Below are 18,781 nucleotides of genomic sequence, written 5' to 3'. Positions count from 1 at the left end.
CAAAGAATATTTTTTTTTGTTTAGACAATTACATCATTGTGCCTCATTCCCTCAATTATATGGTGTAAGCAATAAAAAAACACACTTTTTTATTATATGATATAAATAATTTTTAACTACTTTTTTTTTATTTAATGACATTAAAAAAAAAGTATAACCTTCTAATTGTACAACTTATTTAGATATTTATAATAAAGACAATTTATAAAGAATATTATGAGATTAGTAAAGATTAATACATTTATCTAATTTATTTAATATGCTAAATCATTTTTTTCTTAAATAAAGAAAGAAGATAATATTTTAATTAGCACATTTTTCTCAACCTTTTCCCCTAATACATTTTGATTCTATTCATTCTTATTTTTTTGGTTACAAAAATTGTAAATAGAAAATGACATTCTCATGACTATCGGACAAAGTGTTAATGTCATAATAGAGATTCATAAATTAAATACCATTATTCACTTAATAGTTAACTAAAGTTTAGTATTGTCCAGCCTAACCCAGGACATTACTTATCGAACTAAGGGTTGAGAGAATCCTACAAGAGAAATTTTATATTTGATACCAAGTATCCTTTAATAAATATCGATCAAAATATGATTACATACCCAACCTTTTTCCAAATAAAATCATGTTAAATAGTGTCAAAAAGAAATTAATGAATTATATACTTATTATTCAAACAGTTAGTATATGAAATGAACATTTATCCTTCAATGTGTAATCCTTTGAAATGTATATCAATTTAAAATTTAAGATTAAAATACACGTGTATACAAAGCATTTTTATAGCCTGTATTGTGTACATGATATATTTTATAGTTCTAGTAAAAAATTCATAAATTTAACATATATCAACTCATGCAGTTCACTAGTTTGACAATTGATCTATCAGCTCACCACTTTAATCGAGTCAATGACTCTTTTGGTTATGATAACCTTATTTTGATAGCTATAGTGCATTTTAACTTGTAATCCAACTCTTTATAGAAAAAATATCAAGCGAGAATTTTCACTATTGTGGTTTTAAATGATTATGTGACCATAGTCTAGCTTTTAATTTTGATTATCCTTTTTTTTTTTTCAATGATGACATTAAGGGTTGTGCCGGACCCTCCATCATGACCAAAACTGTTTGCGCGTGTTGGGTAAAACCCGTCCCCCTCTCACTATAGCGTTCATTTAATCATAACCAATATATTAATGAAATAAGCAAAATCAGGGAACTGTTCACTGTCTTCTGATACATCTATAAATTAAACACCAGAAACTTTGAATGCTGGATCCCCAACACTACAATCAGATTGTCCACATGCTAAGCATTTCCAGCAGCCTGTATATGCAATTAATCAGCAAGTGGATAAAAAACAAAATCAAAACTCATCTTCACGAATTCCTCGTTAAATCGTTACTAAATCAATAACTAACTATATTCTAAACCGATTGTTTTTACTTTCTCCCTGTCTCTCCTCCCACCATTAGGTGAGGGGGAAGATAAAAGCTTTTGACCCCAATTAAGAGAATTTTACATAGGAAAATTATGTCACCCCTAATGATATTGACAGTTTGTCAACCGCAGTAATTTATTTTGACACTAACACCCCCATGATAATCAAGATATTAACATTTTGGTGAATACATTTTGATCTTCAGGTATTAAAAATATCACATTCGAAAATAGACACCCGGTGACTGGCGTTATATAACGGCACACCTAGTTCCTATAGAAAACACTAATTTTGTTCGATTTTAAACAAAGGGGTCTGAATGTCAAATAAAAAGGGAGTAAAATCTATAATAAAACGCATTATGCCGCAGGGAATTAAAGTAAAATTTTATCTAAGTATGTGTCACATTTGTTTTCATCATTGTTCATGATACATGTTGAATAATATCTGACGTGTCAAATGTCAATACAAATACAATACCATAGTCTTGATATGCAACTGAAAGAAATAAATCCCCAATATCATTCTATGTTTGTGCAGCCAAAAAATGGGAGAGAGAGCAAAGGTTATATAACTATACCTGAAGGAGCCGGTACTTTATCATTCTTTGGTATCTTCCGCCTTTTGAAGTTGGTGAAAAGAATATAACAATGACGATCGCATATTAGCTATTTCTATTAGTGTCTCTAGTGCTGCAAAGAATTTCAACGATAATATGTGATATAAACAAATGATTACGTACAAAGAAAGTAAGGGGAATTAAGATCTTGAGTTCTGTTTTCCACCTCTCTCAAATGACAGCTGGGAGGCTCGAAGTTTTGGGGAAATTAAAACTCCAAAAACTGACAAGGACTTGGATCGCTCCTTTTGAAACTATTAGAAGCACTAACAAAATTTATTCAGTAGCTCCATTGATAGCAACTAGATTAGAGATCCAATTCATTTCTACTTGTTATGCTTAATATATGCTAATGAGTGGAAGTGACGACACTTGTAGAATACTTACTTCATCATTATCTGCAAGTCCTGAAAAGTTCTTTGACATGGTCACCTTAGTTCGTATAACCAAACATATAACAAAATTACAAAATGAGAAACAGCTAACGTGCAACTTAAATCATATAGCAGCAGAATCAAATAACAAATGAACTAGAGTTTGTTCTGATGTGTATGTTTAATTTTGGGATTTACTCTAATATCCAGTTTAAATTATAGTATGCTAATGTCTAAATAAAAAGATATTGCAATATGCTTAGTACAAACCATTGTTGATGCATAGGGGGAAGAAAATCATACCAGAAGATTTCACACTAATATCTTGAAGCTGCACATGCTCATCTTCTAACTGAGTACTCTCATGTTCAGAGGATACCCATTTACGCAACATGAAGTGTGGCTGCGTACCTATTGAGTCAAGTGCAATAGTTCATATATTAAAACAGATATTCCATCTAAATTGATATAAAGAACATGTTACATAAAGGCCTCATAGAAATGCAAGTATAGCACGCTAGCACACCAGGGATGAGAAAAGGACACGGTAGGATCGAGCAGTATCAACCATGTTCTTTAGTATAAATCTCAAATTTTACCATCACAGTTGGTTATCTTCAATGTTGTAGCAGCTGGATGGAATTTCAGGTCCAATAAAGAACTATTAATGCGAGAAGCACCCATGGAATGTCGGGCACTCGCTAGGTCAAACCATCCCTGCTGATAGATTAAAAATGGTTAACCAAAAGACGGAACTCATACTATATCAAAGCAATACTTTTAGTTGCCGAATTACAGGGTCAACTACAGTGCCAGTACTCGTAGCTATTATGCAACAAGTTCCCAATCACAATTCACAATGAACAGATCAGAAAATTAAATTTAAATCTATATGGTAAACTGGAAATTTTGAAAGGTGCTACCGATTTCTCGTACTGAAATTTGAAAGGGTTTTGCTTTTACCTGTCGAAGTGCAGAGGACACTTCATCAAATAGAGATAGGTAGTTATGCATCGAATCCATGAACTGTAATACAAGTTTCTCTTCAGCTCCAGGTAGTTGGTAGTGATGCTGCAGCTTTTGATCTTCTCCATCCAGTTCCCGTGACTGTGATTCTTCACCACTTCCAGAGTATTGTTGCTCTTCTTCCATGGAACTTAATCACGTTTCTGATGTAAGGCAATTTGTCTCTATACTCCAAAAAATTCTTCCACTAGCCCTCAAAAAATATCCCGTATGATATTATACATAGAGAGAAGGGATTCACTTATTTTATTTAATAATTCATGTTCTAAATTAAATTTTAATAATTTAAATATTAAATAATTTTAAAACTTTTCAAACTTATCTATGTATTAAAAACTTTTAATTTGACAATTTCTTAAGAAAGTGGCTTGTAGTGTGAAAGAGGATTGCTCTCCATTTATATATACTATTATGGTCTTATTCTTAATTGATGTGAGATCTCCAACAGCACCCTTCACACCGAGGACTAGACATCTCACATGTCAAGTTTGTAGGATTGGACATCTGCGAGTGGTTTGATAACTCTAATAGGGGGTGGCTTGACAAGCCCACTAAAAAATTGCTAGAATATAAATTATGATATGCTCCGATAACATTTTAAGAAAGTATGTTAATAGTATAACTCAATCTTACAAAATTAACTTAGAAGATAAGAATTGTTACCCATTTATATATATTATTGTGACCTTATTCGTAATTGATGTGAGATCTTTAATACAATTAGATCGTTGAAATTTATGTAAAACATAAATTATTGAATGAAATAAGTTTACTTTTGAAATAAGTGAATCCCCTCTCTCTCTATATATATATATAATTATTTTTTTAATATAATTTGATTATATTATATTTTTTATTTTGTAGACTTTTTAAAAAAAAAAAAAAAAAACTTTTTCGCATCAGCAAACTCCTTTCATATTTTCGTCCATATATTTGATGCTTTTTGACCAATTATTAACAGCAGAAGCAATGTGGAGAGTGAAATTAGACAAAGTGTTCCAACTAAACCAGAAAGGTAAGGGAGACATTCTGTCAAACACATCCTGAGCAACTTAATTTGAGAGAACCAACCATGATATATTAGCAACATTTTCACTAGGATTGGGTCCAGGTCAATTTACACAACGATGTGAAAAATGAAACGAGTATTAAACACAATCCAACACTATTTAAACCCCAAGCAAATAAAGAACGTGCGACGGAAAGAAAAAGTGAGTTACCAGCGACAGGAAACAAAGGCAAGTAAGACTGGTAGAGGCTTCAACTTGTTGCAGCCCCAAATTTTACTCAGCACAAAAGTTCTAGCTTTACTAAATCACCATGCTCAATATAAAGGAAATAAAGAGATTTTGAAGCTTGCTTTGAATTGGGTCCTGTGAGACTGAGATGAAGGATGAGAATGAGTGGGTCTCGTGGGCTAAAGATTTGGGCCATAGATTTCGAATAGCAATGCGAGAAGGAAAAGGAATACCATGATCCATCAATTATGTTTAGAAGCACTAGCGAATGAAAAAAAACAAAAAAGTCACTTATTTAGTTACTTTAGTCCTGAAAATTCCAATAATCATTTTATATCTCGATCATTGAATAGTTGTGACTTTGTGTGGTTCAACAAGAGACTAACCTTGTTTTTGTGAATTTAATTAAAATACATTAATAATGTAAATATTTGTTGTATTGTTATCAATATAAAATATTATATATAATAAGTTAACAATTATTTTAGTTACAAATTTTCATTTTTTTTTACCATGTAAAAACCTTTAGGCGATTACTGTGAGATAATTAAATTTTATTTATATTAAATATTGAATAGATTCGATTTCTAGATTGGTAATGGCTGAATATTTACAATTTCTAACCAATCAATTTGTAGTAATGCATTAATTTTATTCTATAATTACGTATATTTCTTTTATCGTCTTTCATCATCTTTTCTATGTGAGCTTTTGCGTTTCTAATGATTATTGTCTCATAACATTGTATTTGTTATTTTCTTTTTGTGTTTTCGATACAATTTTCATTATGTTGTGCAGCCGTGTGAAGATAAAATAAAAAGAGGGTGTCCATATGGTGGGCCTGAAAAAGTTGGATAATTTATGGGTCGTCTTAGGCTATTACGAAGTCCAAATCCATCGTCTGTGCTGTGTGAGCCCATTATTACTTTGAATCATTTGTTACAAAACGAACCCATAATGTCATTGTGAATTTGATCCAGTTCATTCCAGAACATGTCGAACTCGAAGTTGTTTTGCTCGAATTAGAATCCATTTATCAAGCACTAGCAGCTTGTGGTCACAAACATGGCGATTGACTAGTTAGCGAAAATATCATTCTGTACATCTAGAACTAGTGGGACCGAACCATAAAATAAAATAAAAAAATTAGAAGGAAAAAAATTTAACACATGATAAAAAGAGATGCAAAAATGACAAAGATATGAACAGAAAAAAATTATGGAATTAAACTTAAAATGCTATAATAGATGTTAGAAATAATAAAAAAAAGAGAGTAAATATATGGGTCATTTTCATCCCTTCAAAATTAGTGAGATTTTCTACAAACTAGAAATAAAGGAGCTTAGACATTTAAATCTAAATATTGCCTATACGTACGTAGGTCCATCCGTGACCTATATATAATCTATCAATTCGTATTATTAATAAATTGAAAATATAAAAATATAACACTGAAAACTCTCAAGAAATTATCAAAGTACATAAATTAACTGGTGCAAGATTGTTCCTATTAAACTAATGATGATATAAGTTTGAGTCTTGTGCCCAAAATCAATTTTGAAATGAATAACATCTATTCATTTCCCAAACTTTTCTGAGAAAAAGAAGATTGATTTTTACTTTTGGTCAAGGAAGAATCTTTGAAATCAATAGACGAATATAGACACAAATGCATTGCACCAAGTTCGGTCGGTCTTTGTTTTATAAGTAAAAAATATTGTTAATGTGCGTCTTAAAAATATTGATAACATATCTTTTAATTTTTTAACAACTATGTTAAGAATATTAGTTAACATTCTCCATTAATAATTAAAGATCCCAGGGGAATTAATTCACCGAAAACCACGCATTCATTGCATGTAACAGCATCCTTCGTCTTGACGAAGAAATTAAAAGTAACCCTAGTGGACTTAAAGGGATCCCTAACTAAAGGCAACGCTTTCTACAATCATATTATGACATTATTAAAATACCACTAACTAATTTTGTCTGTAGGAAAAAAGTATTGGCCATAAAGTATTTGAATATGTTGAATATAATTGATTCAAATAATATACGTAGGTAGGTTATACCTTTTTTATTTGAATTTATAACTTCATGTAAAATATTTAAGTCTCTTTGTATTAGTCTGACTTTAGTGGATAGTAATAATTAACATATTAATGCATAGAAGGATACTACGCTAGCTTACTTCTGGTCACGTACGTACGGGTCTAAAAAATTTAGAGAGTGAGGGATAAAAGTAAATAAACCTTTTGCATTCATAATTAATAGTATACTAAATTATAAAATTACAATTTCATGTAAAATTGAGGTGTATGTATATTGTTTTAAAAACATGAGTATGGAATAGTTGAAACTCATGCTGGTCCTTGGTAAGTTGGTATATTCATCCTTGTTTCTTTCGATACTCTCTCCATGAAACTAAAAGTGAAGGATTCATTATAATAGCTGGTGAAATATAACTTAATCATTCGCGAAAGTATTATTAATTAGGAATACAGAGAAGTAAAATATTATAAATGTTCTATAAATCAACTATATAAAGTGAGTTCGAAATTACATTTAACCTAAAATATTTAATTATATAATTATTTTTTATATTACTTTTTAAATTCAAAATCTTAAGATACTATATATGTAAGTCATTGTTATTTATATGATACTCAAAATTTCTATCTCTATCTAATATAGGATTTTAATTCTTATTCATGATTTCCTTACTTCAAGATCAGAGTAAATTGAGGAAGAAAAAGAGATGAGACGAGTTTTGAACAGTCCCAGGCTCTACACCAATACCAATTCTCAACTTCAACCACTTCGAATATCATGACTCATATGATCAACAATGATTTTCTATGCCCTCGAGTCTAGAAAGAAGAAAAGAGGAGTTTGAATTTCATAGTTCTTCTCTTTAGTTTATCTATCTAAGTTATTTGAGGAATAAGTTTATGTGACTCAAATGTTAGAAAAAATCTTATATACTTCTCTCCTCATGATTAAATTAGACTTCTGTCCAGAAAAATTATTTAAAACACTAAAAAACTTCTTAGGATTTTAAGAGTTTCTTAACTCTCAAAATCTCTCAATATCGTATTTTAAAACACCACAACATACAATTATTGACAAAACATAATAATTAACAAAAAATGTATAATATTACATATATATATATATATATATATATAAGTAAATATTGACAAGTAAACATTTTAATAATTTCATGCTGAATATAAATTTAACAAATTTAATTAAATTGTTTGATATATCATCTTAATAATGATATAAAAACTGTATGATCAATTTTTAAGTTATATAACTTTTTTTTATAAACTTATTGTATTTTTTTATGATTAAACTTATTGTATTTAACGATAATATTAAACTCAACTGTTGATAAATTAATAAAAAAATTCAGCATTCATATATATAATTATTAAACAATGTAAATATGACAAAACTTATTCACGAAGTAGACGTAAAATAATATATATGCATATATTACCGAATAAAAGTTGAATATAGCAGTTATGACTGAACAAGTTAAACTAAAACCAAGGGTGTAGGATTCTTATGTATAAGTATAATATCTAGATGGGCGTGTGCGTGTGTCCTATTCTTGACATCATCTAATCGTAAATTACAGGGAAATACACATGACAACAAAGTGGCTGTTTCAAGGGGACCCTCATAATTTTGGTTGCAGGAGTAGGTATAGAATTTTCAAAGACAATATACTACAACAGTAGAAGGGTTCATTGACAATTAATAGAAAAACAAAAGTGCAGAATATATGAATAGGAGGAGAAATAATATGAAGAAAGAAAGAAAATTAGATAAAAATTGTTATCAGAAATAGCTGAATATTGGCGTTATTTAATTAAGAATGGAGGTTTAATAAATAGCTTAAATGTAAAAGTGTAAGCAAAAGTAGTATTTAACTTGGATAATTAAAAAAGAAAAAGACATGAAGTAAAGGATGATTGGATGAAAATAGATTGATGCATGATGCATGATGCATGGACAGGTCACAGGTGGAAGTGGGAGGGATAAGATGGATGCAAGGCATATATAGAATAGAAGAAGCATGGAATATGGATTAAGAATGGAGATAATCCAAATGGTGACGCGGATTGGTCGCTTGACCTTGTGATTAGCATAGTAATCACAATTACAATCTGTGTCTGGACTCTGCAGGGTGATGAAATGAAAGAGAGAGATAAATGAATTGTTTTCGAATCGGCACAAGAGGTCGAAAGCTTTTCCTAGTTGTTGACCTAACGCACAAAAGGCCAAACCCCAAGGTGGCCCGCACGTTATCGATGCAGAACCCCTTTTTTATTACTTATTTATTTATTTTATATTAAAAAAGAAGACAAAAACAAAAGAGGGAGAGAGAGAGACAGAGTTGAGTAGCCAAAAAGAAACAAATGGGCCATTGAATGCAGAGAGACGAAAAAAGAGGAAAAGGAAAAGGAGGCAGAGGAAGAAACAAGCAAGTAGTAAACAACACGGCAAATATGTTTGGAATAATGTGTGTGTGGTGTGGCACATGCTTATCCACCGCTTCTATGTTAGGACAACATATACCGCCAAATACTTAAATGCACGCTACTACTTTTTTATTTATTAATATTTCATTTCAACACGTCTTCTTTTTTCATACTCACACACCAAAATAAATATCAATTAATCACCTATACATCAATAGTTATTAATAATGTTTTTTCATCTATTTATTTAATTATATTAAAAAAAAATACTATTAACAATTCTATTAATTACTAATATAAAAAACTTTACACTAATAATATACAGGTGATTAACTCAATAAATATTATATATCATCCCAAAACATTTTACCTCTTTAGGCCCTCACCATCTCTTCTACAGGGCCTTCTCCATAAAGGAAATCAATTTCTCTCAACTTAAATAACAAAAATGCTTACTTTTCTTCTTTGAGGTGGAACATAACTACTTTTTTCCTCTCTTACTGCTAAGGGCTATCCTTGTCTATTATTAAATAACTTTTTTCCTACAATTTATTCTCCTAAAAAATATATAACAATTGTTATGCCTAACCATGCACTAAGGACGCAAACTCGCATTTATTTTGACTTTATGCGAGAAACATGAAATAATGTGAACTTAGTAGTTAGTACGTACCGTTGCGTGGATGGAAAAAAGGTTCACAAAGCTCACAAGTTTCCGCGCGGCGGCCATCTGCAAAGTGAATGGCATGAAAAAGTTTTCTTCTTCTGATAATAGTTTAGGGGAGGAAAAGACTTTAAACTAAAACTTGGAAATGTCATAAATCTTAACAAAAGTTTGGAGATGACACGCTCTGACTTTCTATATATTTTAAATTATATATGTGTAACTAAGAATTTGAATTTATTTTGGAAACAGTGAGGTGATCTAGCTAAGCTGACTTAAAATGAAAGACAGATGTGGTGTTTAATTCTGGATGGGCCTCAATAAATGCATCTAGTATGGAGGACAAGTTGGTATGAGAAATATGAGACAACTTTAGGAGTTGTGGTGAGACATGGATGGATGTTTGTAAAGGTGGGTGATGAGCCACATAGCATGGAGAATTAATGGATTGGGTGAAGGTGAAGCTTAAAGTGGAAGGAATTGAAGTGCTTATGGCACTGTTCGCAATGTTGCTGGTGTGGTGCGCTGCAGGAATGGTCTTCGCCTCCTTCCTAGATGATAGATAGACAAGGACGCCAACCATGCATGGTTGGAAATGTATCAGAGAGTCGTACTGCAACTTTTAACCTTACATAATCAAAAAAATTGCTTCCACTTTTTATTTATTTATTAAAATAATAATAATAGTGATATTAAAGTTGGAATTTAAAATCTTATTTATATTATTTCAATTCTTTACCACTCTGCACTTATTTATTTAATTTCACTTTATAAGTTATTCCATGAGTTTGCTTATAAAATATATATTAAGCCTTATACTATTAATTAAAGATTTTAGTGAATTTATATAATTATTTTATATTTTCAGTCTCTATAAAAAAATTATCTATTTTAGACTTTATAAAATTTTATTTTACGATTTTAGTTTTTTGGGTTATTTTTTAAGTCACTATGAAATTGTAAAATTTTGAAGCGACTCCTTAAAATATATTTTTTTTATAATTTTCATTTATATTTTTTTAAAGTTAAAATTAGGATTTACATAAATTAATTTGTAAGTTTTTTTTTGTATTTATTATTATTATTATTTAGAATAAGATTTAAATGATCGATATAATGTTTATCAACTATTTAATTGTTAAATAACTTTTAATTAAATGTTAAATTTTCAAAACTTACCATTAAATTGAAAGTTTCTCACTCCTTAATTATATATACAAAATTTTATATTAATTTATGATGATTTAATACTTCAATATTATAGAATAAAATTGGCATATATATATATATATTTAAATATCTTAAAATATCAATACTTTTATTATTTTCAAATTATTATTCAATTTTAATAAAATTTGATATAAACATATAAAGTGATATGAAGTTATAATTTAATTGTTAGATTGACAACATTATCATTTAATATAAAATTATCGAATGATATAATAGTTGATAAAAAGTACATTGATGTCATTTGAATCATCCTTTTTAATTTATGTATAGTTTTTTTATCTTATAAAAATATATATATATATTTTTAAAAAAATTCTCCTAAAAAAACTCATATAATTAATTAAGTTGTCAATAATTTGAGATGTGAACAAATTTATAAAGGTGACTTCTTGAGTCACTTTCAATTCTAATAAATAACTTTCTTGTGAAGCTTAGCTATCCAGCTTGGGAAGCAATATTGATATATTTGTTTAATTTTTTTATAAAAGTATTTTTTTTAATAAAATAAACACTTATTTAATTTTTATTTTTTTATGTGCTTGTTTAAACTTGTTTTTTAAAATAAGCAATTTTCTATTTTTTTAAAAATAACTCTTATCTATTTCTTAAAGATTATTTTTTGAAAAGTATTTATTCAGAAACATTTTTTTTTAAATTTAAATAAACGAACTCATTATTATATGTTTGAGGAATAAGTTGGAATAAGTTTAACTAGTAGGAAGGTAATATGCAAGTAAACGAGTAAATCACATTCTTACTTTTAAAATATACGCTCTATCTGTTTTTAATAAGTGTTTGCATTTAAGTTCATTTCATTTAATTGAAAAATAATTTAGACATTAGGAAGGAGTTGAAGTAAAAGCGACAAGAGTTAAGTTCTATCTTTCGTCGTGTTTATGTAATATTTATTATTACTCATACGATTTTATTAAAAGATAAAATAAATTTAGATCAAAATTTTAAAACCAATAATAAAGGTATCTTTTTTTTTCTTCTTAAATATTAAAACAAATAATAAGACACTTAAAAATTAGTTATGCATGACACTGACAGTTAATTAAAATGAAAATATTATTAGAATATTTTGGTAATTATTTATTTCAATTAAAAAAATGTTTATATTAAGAGAATTAAAGCGTGCAGAGCTGAGATAAATTTGCATCCGTGTGCTTGCATCTTAGTGGATATCTTCATTATATCGTATCTAGACGAAGGTAATGTTTGTGCTGCAAAGTAGTGAAATTTAAGTCCAAGACCCGTGTGGACAAACCTTTATGCGAACTTGTCCTTCCTGCTATTTTTCTACTTAACAAAAAATATAATATCCTATTTTAAAAAATTATTAAATTAGAAAAATGTTAATTCACTGAAACTTGACCAGTAGTAAATTTTTTGATTATTTTGTATGGAATCATGAATTCAAACCTTATTATTATAATTGTACAAGCATGTTTGCTTTTTAAAAAAAACCTTATCTTTACTTCTTTATATTCTTCAACTGGTACATTAAAAAATATGTTAATTAAATGATTTTAGAAATATGTTAAATATAAATTGATGAATGCAAGAGGATGAAGAATACACGTAAGAAAATATGTAATTTGAATTTTTTTTTGTTAAATTATTTGGAAAAAAGAGGATGAGTTTAATTTTGGTTTAAAGTAAGAAAAACTTCCGTCTCAAAAACACTTACAAATGACTTATCCCAATAAATAAACGAAAGATCAAATCTTCTATATATCTATGATAACCAAAAACATTATCTTGTTTCATTCGACCAAGTCGTTGGGGTTAATGTATGTGAGTGTGTTTGCTTGTTCAAGATCAGATTGGCAACTTTTAAATCTTGTAATGCTTTGTAACGTCAGCAAAACAGATTTATATGATATTCGATACAAATAGTCGCGTTAGACATCATTCATTTTAAAGTCGTAATTGATAAATATTTTTTAAAGATTTTTTTTTTATATAAACTACTATTTTTTAATTAGGAGTTGTATTGTTTCAATATCCAATTAAAAAACAAATGTTTAAATTTTTCGCAATTATATTTCTAGCTTGATGTAATAAAATTGTAATAATACTCTCTGTAAAGTGAACATCTCAACTTTTATAGTAAAATAAATAATTTCATTCGTGAATAAAAATATGTAAAGATGATATTATGTGTATACAAATACTAAATTATTAAATTATATCAAATATTTATCTATTTCCTTTTTTTCATCAACTATGAAGATAATTCTTAATAACTCTAGAAAAGTGAAATCTTGAAATTCTATGATAGTAATATTATTTATACATCCTATATTAAGCGTAAATTTTATACCAAAAACGTGTATGATTGTATTATTTGTATACAATTTTATAAAAACAAAAAGCATGATAAGATAAATTATGAAAGTTGTTGCCGCCATAGATTGTGGAGTGGTGGTTTATTTTTTTCTTGGGAACAAAGAATAAAGCCACGTGGAAAATGATTAACTTTATGGCGATTAAAATATATTTATGATATTTATACTAAAATATTTATTTTAAATTGTTTTTAATATACAATTATTTTTTTTATCTATCTTATTATTATAATATGTTGTTATAGCTAAAATATAATATTTTAAAAACTTTTTGTAGGTACTCGTCTGTAATTTAACGTTTATATTTTACATTAGTATAATGATAACAAATATAACAAAGATAAATTAAAATAATTATACGTGTAAAAATTAGATTATGTTTTATATAGAAGCAAATTAAAATAAATATTATGTATAAGTAAAAAAATTAAATCTATAAAAAATAAAAAAAATGCAAAAGACAATAATAATAAATAAAAAAGAGCCCCCATCATGTTAGTGATTGAGTTGGAAAAAAGTGGTGGGGCTTCCAAATTTAAGCGAGGAATGATCTAATGAATGAAGAAGAAGAAGAAAAAGAAAGAAGAAAATGAATCTCCTCCTCCATGGACCTTGAATTACGAAATGGTCCAAAGTCGAAACTCTAGGGCTCTCTATAAAGCAAATGTGATGATGATTTGTGAAAGTTGCATTGGCACCATCGATGGCATGCAGGATAATAGAAGAAAACAAACGGCAGTGATCCAGCGCAGGGTGGTCAGTGATGACACGTGTCGAGCGACGGAAGGCGCTCCCATCGGATCAGAAGGTCTAGTGAAAGGGCAATTTGATCATCGTATCAAACTCGTTTTGAGAATAAAGACTTGTGAAGCGGGTCCCACTATGCAACCAAGAGCAACGTCAGTACGCCACTTGTTCGTAGCGCACGATGAGAGATAGATTGAAACAACGGAACCGCCTCGGTTTCACTCAATACGACAAAAATCCAAAACCCTCCTAACTTTACACAATCAATTTCAGACATTGCTTTTTAATTAATGTATTTTAACTTATCATCAGTCCATCTTAGTAGTTTTTAATTTTATGGAGATATTTAAATTTGAGAAATTGTTGGGGGGAAAAAAGGAATAGAAAAGGACGAAAACGAAGGTCCGTTTGAGGCTCTGACAAAAAACATGCCGTCATGCGCGACCTACTACCGGACAAAACACGTGTCATGGTCAATGGCAGTGTGGGGGGTTTCGTGGGAAAAGGGAGGGTAGTTTGGGGAATTGGGTTAGACGGTGTGTTTGGCAAAGGCGTGGAGACTGGAGAGGGAACCCTTTGTCGCCACGTGCCTTGGCGTCGGCCGCACGCAGGGAAACTCTTTTGTCTCCTTCTTCCGTTTCACTTTGTTGCGCTTGTGCCTTCTCTTTCTTTGCACCCAGATTTTTCATTAGGTACGGCTATCGCCAGACCCTGTTTTTGACTATTTCCAGATCTACTGTCTCTATGGAAAAATGTACTTTTTCGCGTAGAAAACTGAACCCCATCTCTTCAATTCGTTACAACAAAATTATTATACCCCTGAAAATTCATCCTCCAGTTTCGGCAGGGAACCATGGGAACCTAATACTTTTTTTCTTTTATATAATTCTATCAAATATTAACAAAACTCTTTTAGTAGAAAAGATCATCCACTTCAACAATAATTGATAATTAGATTTATATACCACTTTTTAACTAGGTAAATTGATGTTCAAACACAACTTAACAACTAGTGTTACTAGAAGACTCGACTAGATGTGTAAATCCTTGTTGATTGAACTTTAAAATCTAATTATTTTAATGAGAATTAAGTAATCTTTCTTTAATAATAAAAATATTTAAAGACACGAAAAAAGATCGTACATGGATGATATATATAATTTTTTATTTATTATCAAAGTACTATGTATTAAGTAATTGACACTAATTGATAAAAAAGAAAAAGTAATTAACACTAAGGTTAAGTCCAATAAATGAATTTGTTCTTTTTTATAGTTCAGGTATGTTTTTTGATTTACCATTTAAAAGTAACTAAACAGATATTCGCACATTCTAGTACAGAAAACGGAGACTTATTTATTTTTATATATCATTTTACAAACACACCCTGACTGTTTGATGAGTAAACCATAAAGTTTGCAACTAATTATGAGGTACGAGCCAATGAAAACTTTGTTTTATGTTAACAAGGTTTTGTTTTTTTTGCAATTTCAAATTCGATCGGTTGATTAAGTAGAATATATGGGTATATATTATAAATTCTTGAGTATACAATTTTATTCTTATTGATTAAAATTATGTAATAAACACACAATCATATATTTGGATTATTTATGATAAATAATAAAAAAGTTAATCATAATATGAAATATAAATCAACTTACATTCCACCCAATTGTAATACTAACTCTATTTCGTTGTTTACTTACTTTTAAAAGAAAATATAATTTTTATTTATATGCTATTTTTATTAATTATAGTTGCATTTTGACTTAATATTTTTTAAAAAAAGTGGCTTATGATAAAAAAAAGGGCATATTGTAAAGGAGGGTGAAACGGAGTTGTGAAGACTGAAGAGAGAAGGGGAAAAAGACAAAAGAGGAAAAGGAAAATGGATATGTGGGAGGAAATCCAAAATAAAAAAAAGAAATGGGAAAGTAAATAGGAAAAAGGTGGGTCCCATGGTAACAGTTTAATTCGGCCGCCCGCTTTGTCGTGTCTCTGGTCTCCGTCCATTCCCGTCGTTCTTTTGCGTTTGACTCTCTTTCTTCTGCACCTTCTTATCCTAACCTCTCTCTCTAGCAATCGATTAAGAGTGTTGCGTTGCGAGTGCAAGAACCACCAACCTCAGAGAGACACACACACACACACACCACACGTACATAGTTACATACGTACGTACGAGGGAAGGTACGTACGCGCCCTTCTCTTCTGATCGCTCTTATTATGAGGGCGCACAACAAGGGGATCACTGTTCCTGCTTCTTAGGCCCTTTCTGTGGGTTCCCCCCCCCCCCCCCCCCCCCTTCGCTTTAGACGAGACAACCAGACATGGCTGGCAGTAACCAACTCAATCTCAATGAATCTAGGGTAACCTCTCTTTTCGTACTTTCATCTCCCAACTTAAAAACCTCTTTTTTTATTTTTAAATTTACGCCCTTTAACTTCAATTGCAACCACTTGAGGGGTTTTCGTTAATACTAACCTATTCCCTCATCTGATTTTTTTTCAATGGAACAATTGATTCTATGCTTTTGTTTTGTCCCTCTTGAGGGTAGGATAACAATGGTTCTAATTAATGTATTGAATATTTGTTTTGTAGAGTGTTGTGCCGCTGAATACATGGGTGCTTATCTCGAATTTCAAGTTGTCTTACAATCTACTGAGGCGTGAGGATGGAACGTTCAATCGTGAGTTGGCTGAGTTTCTGGACAGGAAGGTTCCCGCGAATGCAATTCCTGTGAACGGGGTGTTTTCTTTCGATCATGTGGATAGGAACACGGGGTTGGTGAACCGTGTGTACTTACCGGCCTCTGGGAGAGAGACTCAGTGGGGTATGAAAGACCTCGAGAGGCCCTTGAGCACTACGGAGATAGTGCCTGTGATTATATTCTTTCATGGGGGAAGCTTCTCACATTCCTCCGCAAACAGTGCTATCTATGATACCTTCTGCCGCCGCCTTGTGAGCATCTGCAAGGCTGCTGTGGTCTCGGTGAACTACCGCCGTTCGCCGGAGCATCGGTATCCTTGCGCCTACGACGACGGCTGGGCGGCATTGAAGTGGGTCAAGTCAAGGACATGGCTGCAGAGTGGGAGTGAGTCCAAGGTTCATGTGTACTTGGCAGGGGACAGTTCTGGTGGGAACATTGTGCATCATGTGGCAGCGATGGCTGCTGAGGAGGAAATTGAGGTGTTGGGGAATATTCTTCTTCACCCTTTGTTTGGTGGGGAGAAGAGAACCGAGTCTGAGTTGAGATTAGATGGGAAATACTTCGTGAGGCTGCAGGATCGTGATTGGTATTGGAGGGCTTTTCTGCCTGAGGGAGAGGATAGAGACCACCCTGCTTGCAACCCCTTTGGACCAAGAGGGAAGAGCATTAGGGGACTCAGTTTCCCCAAAAGTCTTGTTTGTGTCGCTGGTTTGGATCTGCTACAAGACTGGCAATTGGCATATGCAAAAGGTCTTGAGGATTCTGGCCACCAGGTCAAACTTCTTTACCTCAAGGATGCCACTATTGGCTTCTACTTCTTGCCAAATAATGATCATTTCTATTGCCTCATGAAGGAAATCAACAACTTCGTCAACTCTAACTATTAATATACCATTAGTACTACTACCACTACTTAACCTTACCTTACTTACACGAGGCATACATAACTAAAAGCTTGACATTTTACTTGGCTTCTCTTTCTTTTCTTTTTTTTTCTTTTTTTTTTCCACTTTTGTATTTTGTCTTTACTTTGTAGTGAGGGTGTGTAGTTATAAAATTGTGTAGCATTACATATATTATTGTCATAACATCTATGGTGGTCAATTTGAGAGTTCTGTAACCTGGGGACTGCTGCTTCCTGTTCCCTCTGTTTGTCTTTTGGAAGGTAGCAACTAGCAGCAGCACCAGCTTCGGCAGTACCAGAACTCGGTTCATTTGGGGGGTTTGGTGGAGCCACCGTATACAACGCTTTACCCCCCCTTTTTAACGTTTTGAGCTCGATATAGCAGGAGGGGAGATAGAAGATGAGGATTGGTTGATCACTTTGTTTGATTAAGTGAATGTTTTCCTGTTGTAGTACTAATTACTGAATCAATGTGAAGTGGAGAACATCCCAACCTGTTATGAATTTGTATGTTAAATATGTATACCTATGTTATATAAATGTCTTGGATGCTTGGGTTTGCATTTTAGTTGGATTCTCCTCCTCCAATGTTGTGCTCGTATCTGTTGAATCCTGCTATGGTTCCAATTGAGCAGTTTGAAATTTTCGTGTCACAAATAGTGTTGTTTGATTGATTGGATTGGGTTCTAAGATGCATGTTTCCTGATTGAAGGAATGTTAAGGCCCCCAAAAGAATTGAAAGGACGAACAAATGGAAAAAGAAGTGGAGTAAGCCTATGACAGTGCGACACAAATTAATTTGACTAGAAAAGTAAAGTTGAGCCTTTTGAATTTTGTCTGTTATAAAAGGCCTTGTTTTAATTTTTGCTGTTCCTTCGGACCTTCCAAAATATAAAGTAGGCTCACCATCTTTAGCATCTGAATCATAAGCAACAGTATAATAGAGGTAAAAGGTAGTACTAGTG

The 18,781-nt window shown here is 31.1% G+C and overlaps 2 protein-coding genes across 7 annotated transcripts; one reads left to right on the top strand and one right to left on the bottom strand.

Moving 5' to 3' along the window:
• Positions 1-1,183: 1,183 nt before the first annotated feature.
• Positions 1,184-10,474, bottom strand: LOC109797891 (uncharacterized). Of its 6 annotated transcripts, none has more exons than XM_083059353.1 (8): positions 9,878-10,474; positions 3,411-3,603; positions 3,047-3,167; positions 2,751-2,858; positions 2,461-2,480; positions 2,240-2,327; positions 2,035-2,146; positions 1,184-1,339 (listed from the first exon to the last, which is right to left on the bottom strand). In XM_083059353.1, exons 2-7 carry the CDS (start codon positions 3,597-3,599, stop codon positions 2,055-2,057), a joined length of 618 nt encoding a protein of 205 aa, XP_082915479.1. In that variant the 5' UTR covers positions 3,600-3,603; positions 9,878-10,474; the 3' UTR covers positions 1,184-1,339; positions 2,035-2,054. The 6 variants fall into 6 exon arrangements, with proteins under 6 accessions (XP_082915479.1, XP_082915478.1, XP_082915477.1 ...); XM_083059352.1 differs by having other exon boundaries at positions 3,411-3,660; positions 9,878-10,472; XM_083059351.1 differs by lacking the exon at positions 9,878-10,474 and adding an exon at positions 4,694-5,914 and having other exon boundaries at positions 3,411-3,660.
• Positions 10,475-16,211: 5,737 nt separating this feature from the next.
• LOC109798012 (gibberellin receptor GID1B) lies at positions 16,212-18,384 on the top strand. Its single transcript, XM_020358200.3, has 2 exons — positions 16,212-16,571; positions 16,804-18,384. Exons 1-2 carry the CDS (start codon positions 16,533-16,535, stop codon positions 17,797-17,799), a joined length of 1,035 nt encoding a protein of 344 aa, XP_020213789.1. The 5' UTR covers positions 16,212-16,532; the 3' UTR covers positions 17,800-18,384.
• The last annotated feature ends 397 nt before the right edge of the window (positions 18,385-18,781 follow it).

Source organism: Cajanus cajan, chromosome 6 (assembly GCF_000230855.2).
Source record: "Cajanus cajan strain Asha chromosome 6, NIPB_CcT2T_4, whole genome shotgun sequence".
Classification (NCBI taxonomy): domain Eukaryota; kingdom Viridiplantae; phylum Streptophyta; class Magnoliopsida; order Fabales; family Fabaceae; genus Cajanus; species Cajanus cajan.
The sequence above is the reverse complement of the archived record's forward strand: the minus strand, read 5'-3'. Positions and strand labels throughout refer to the sequence as shown.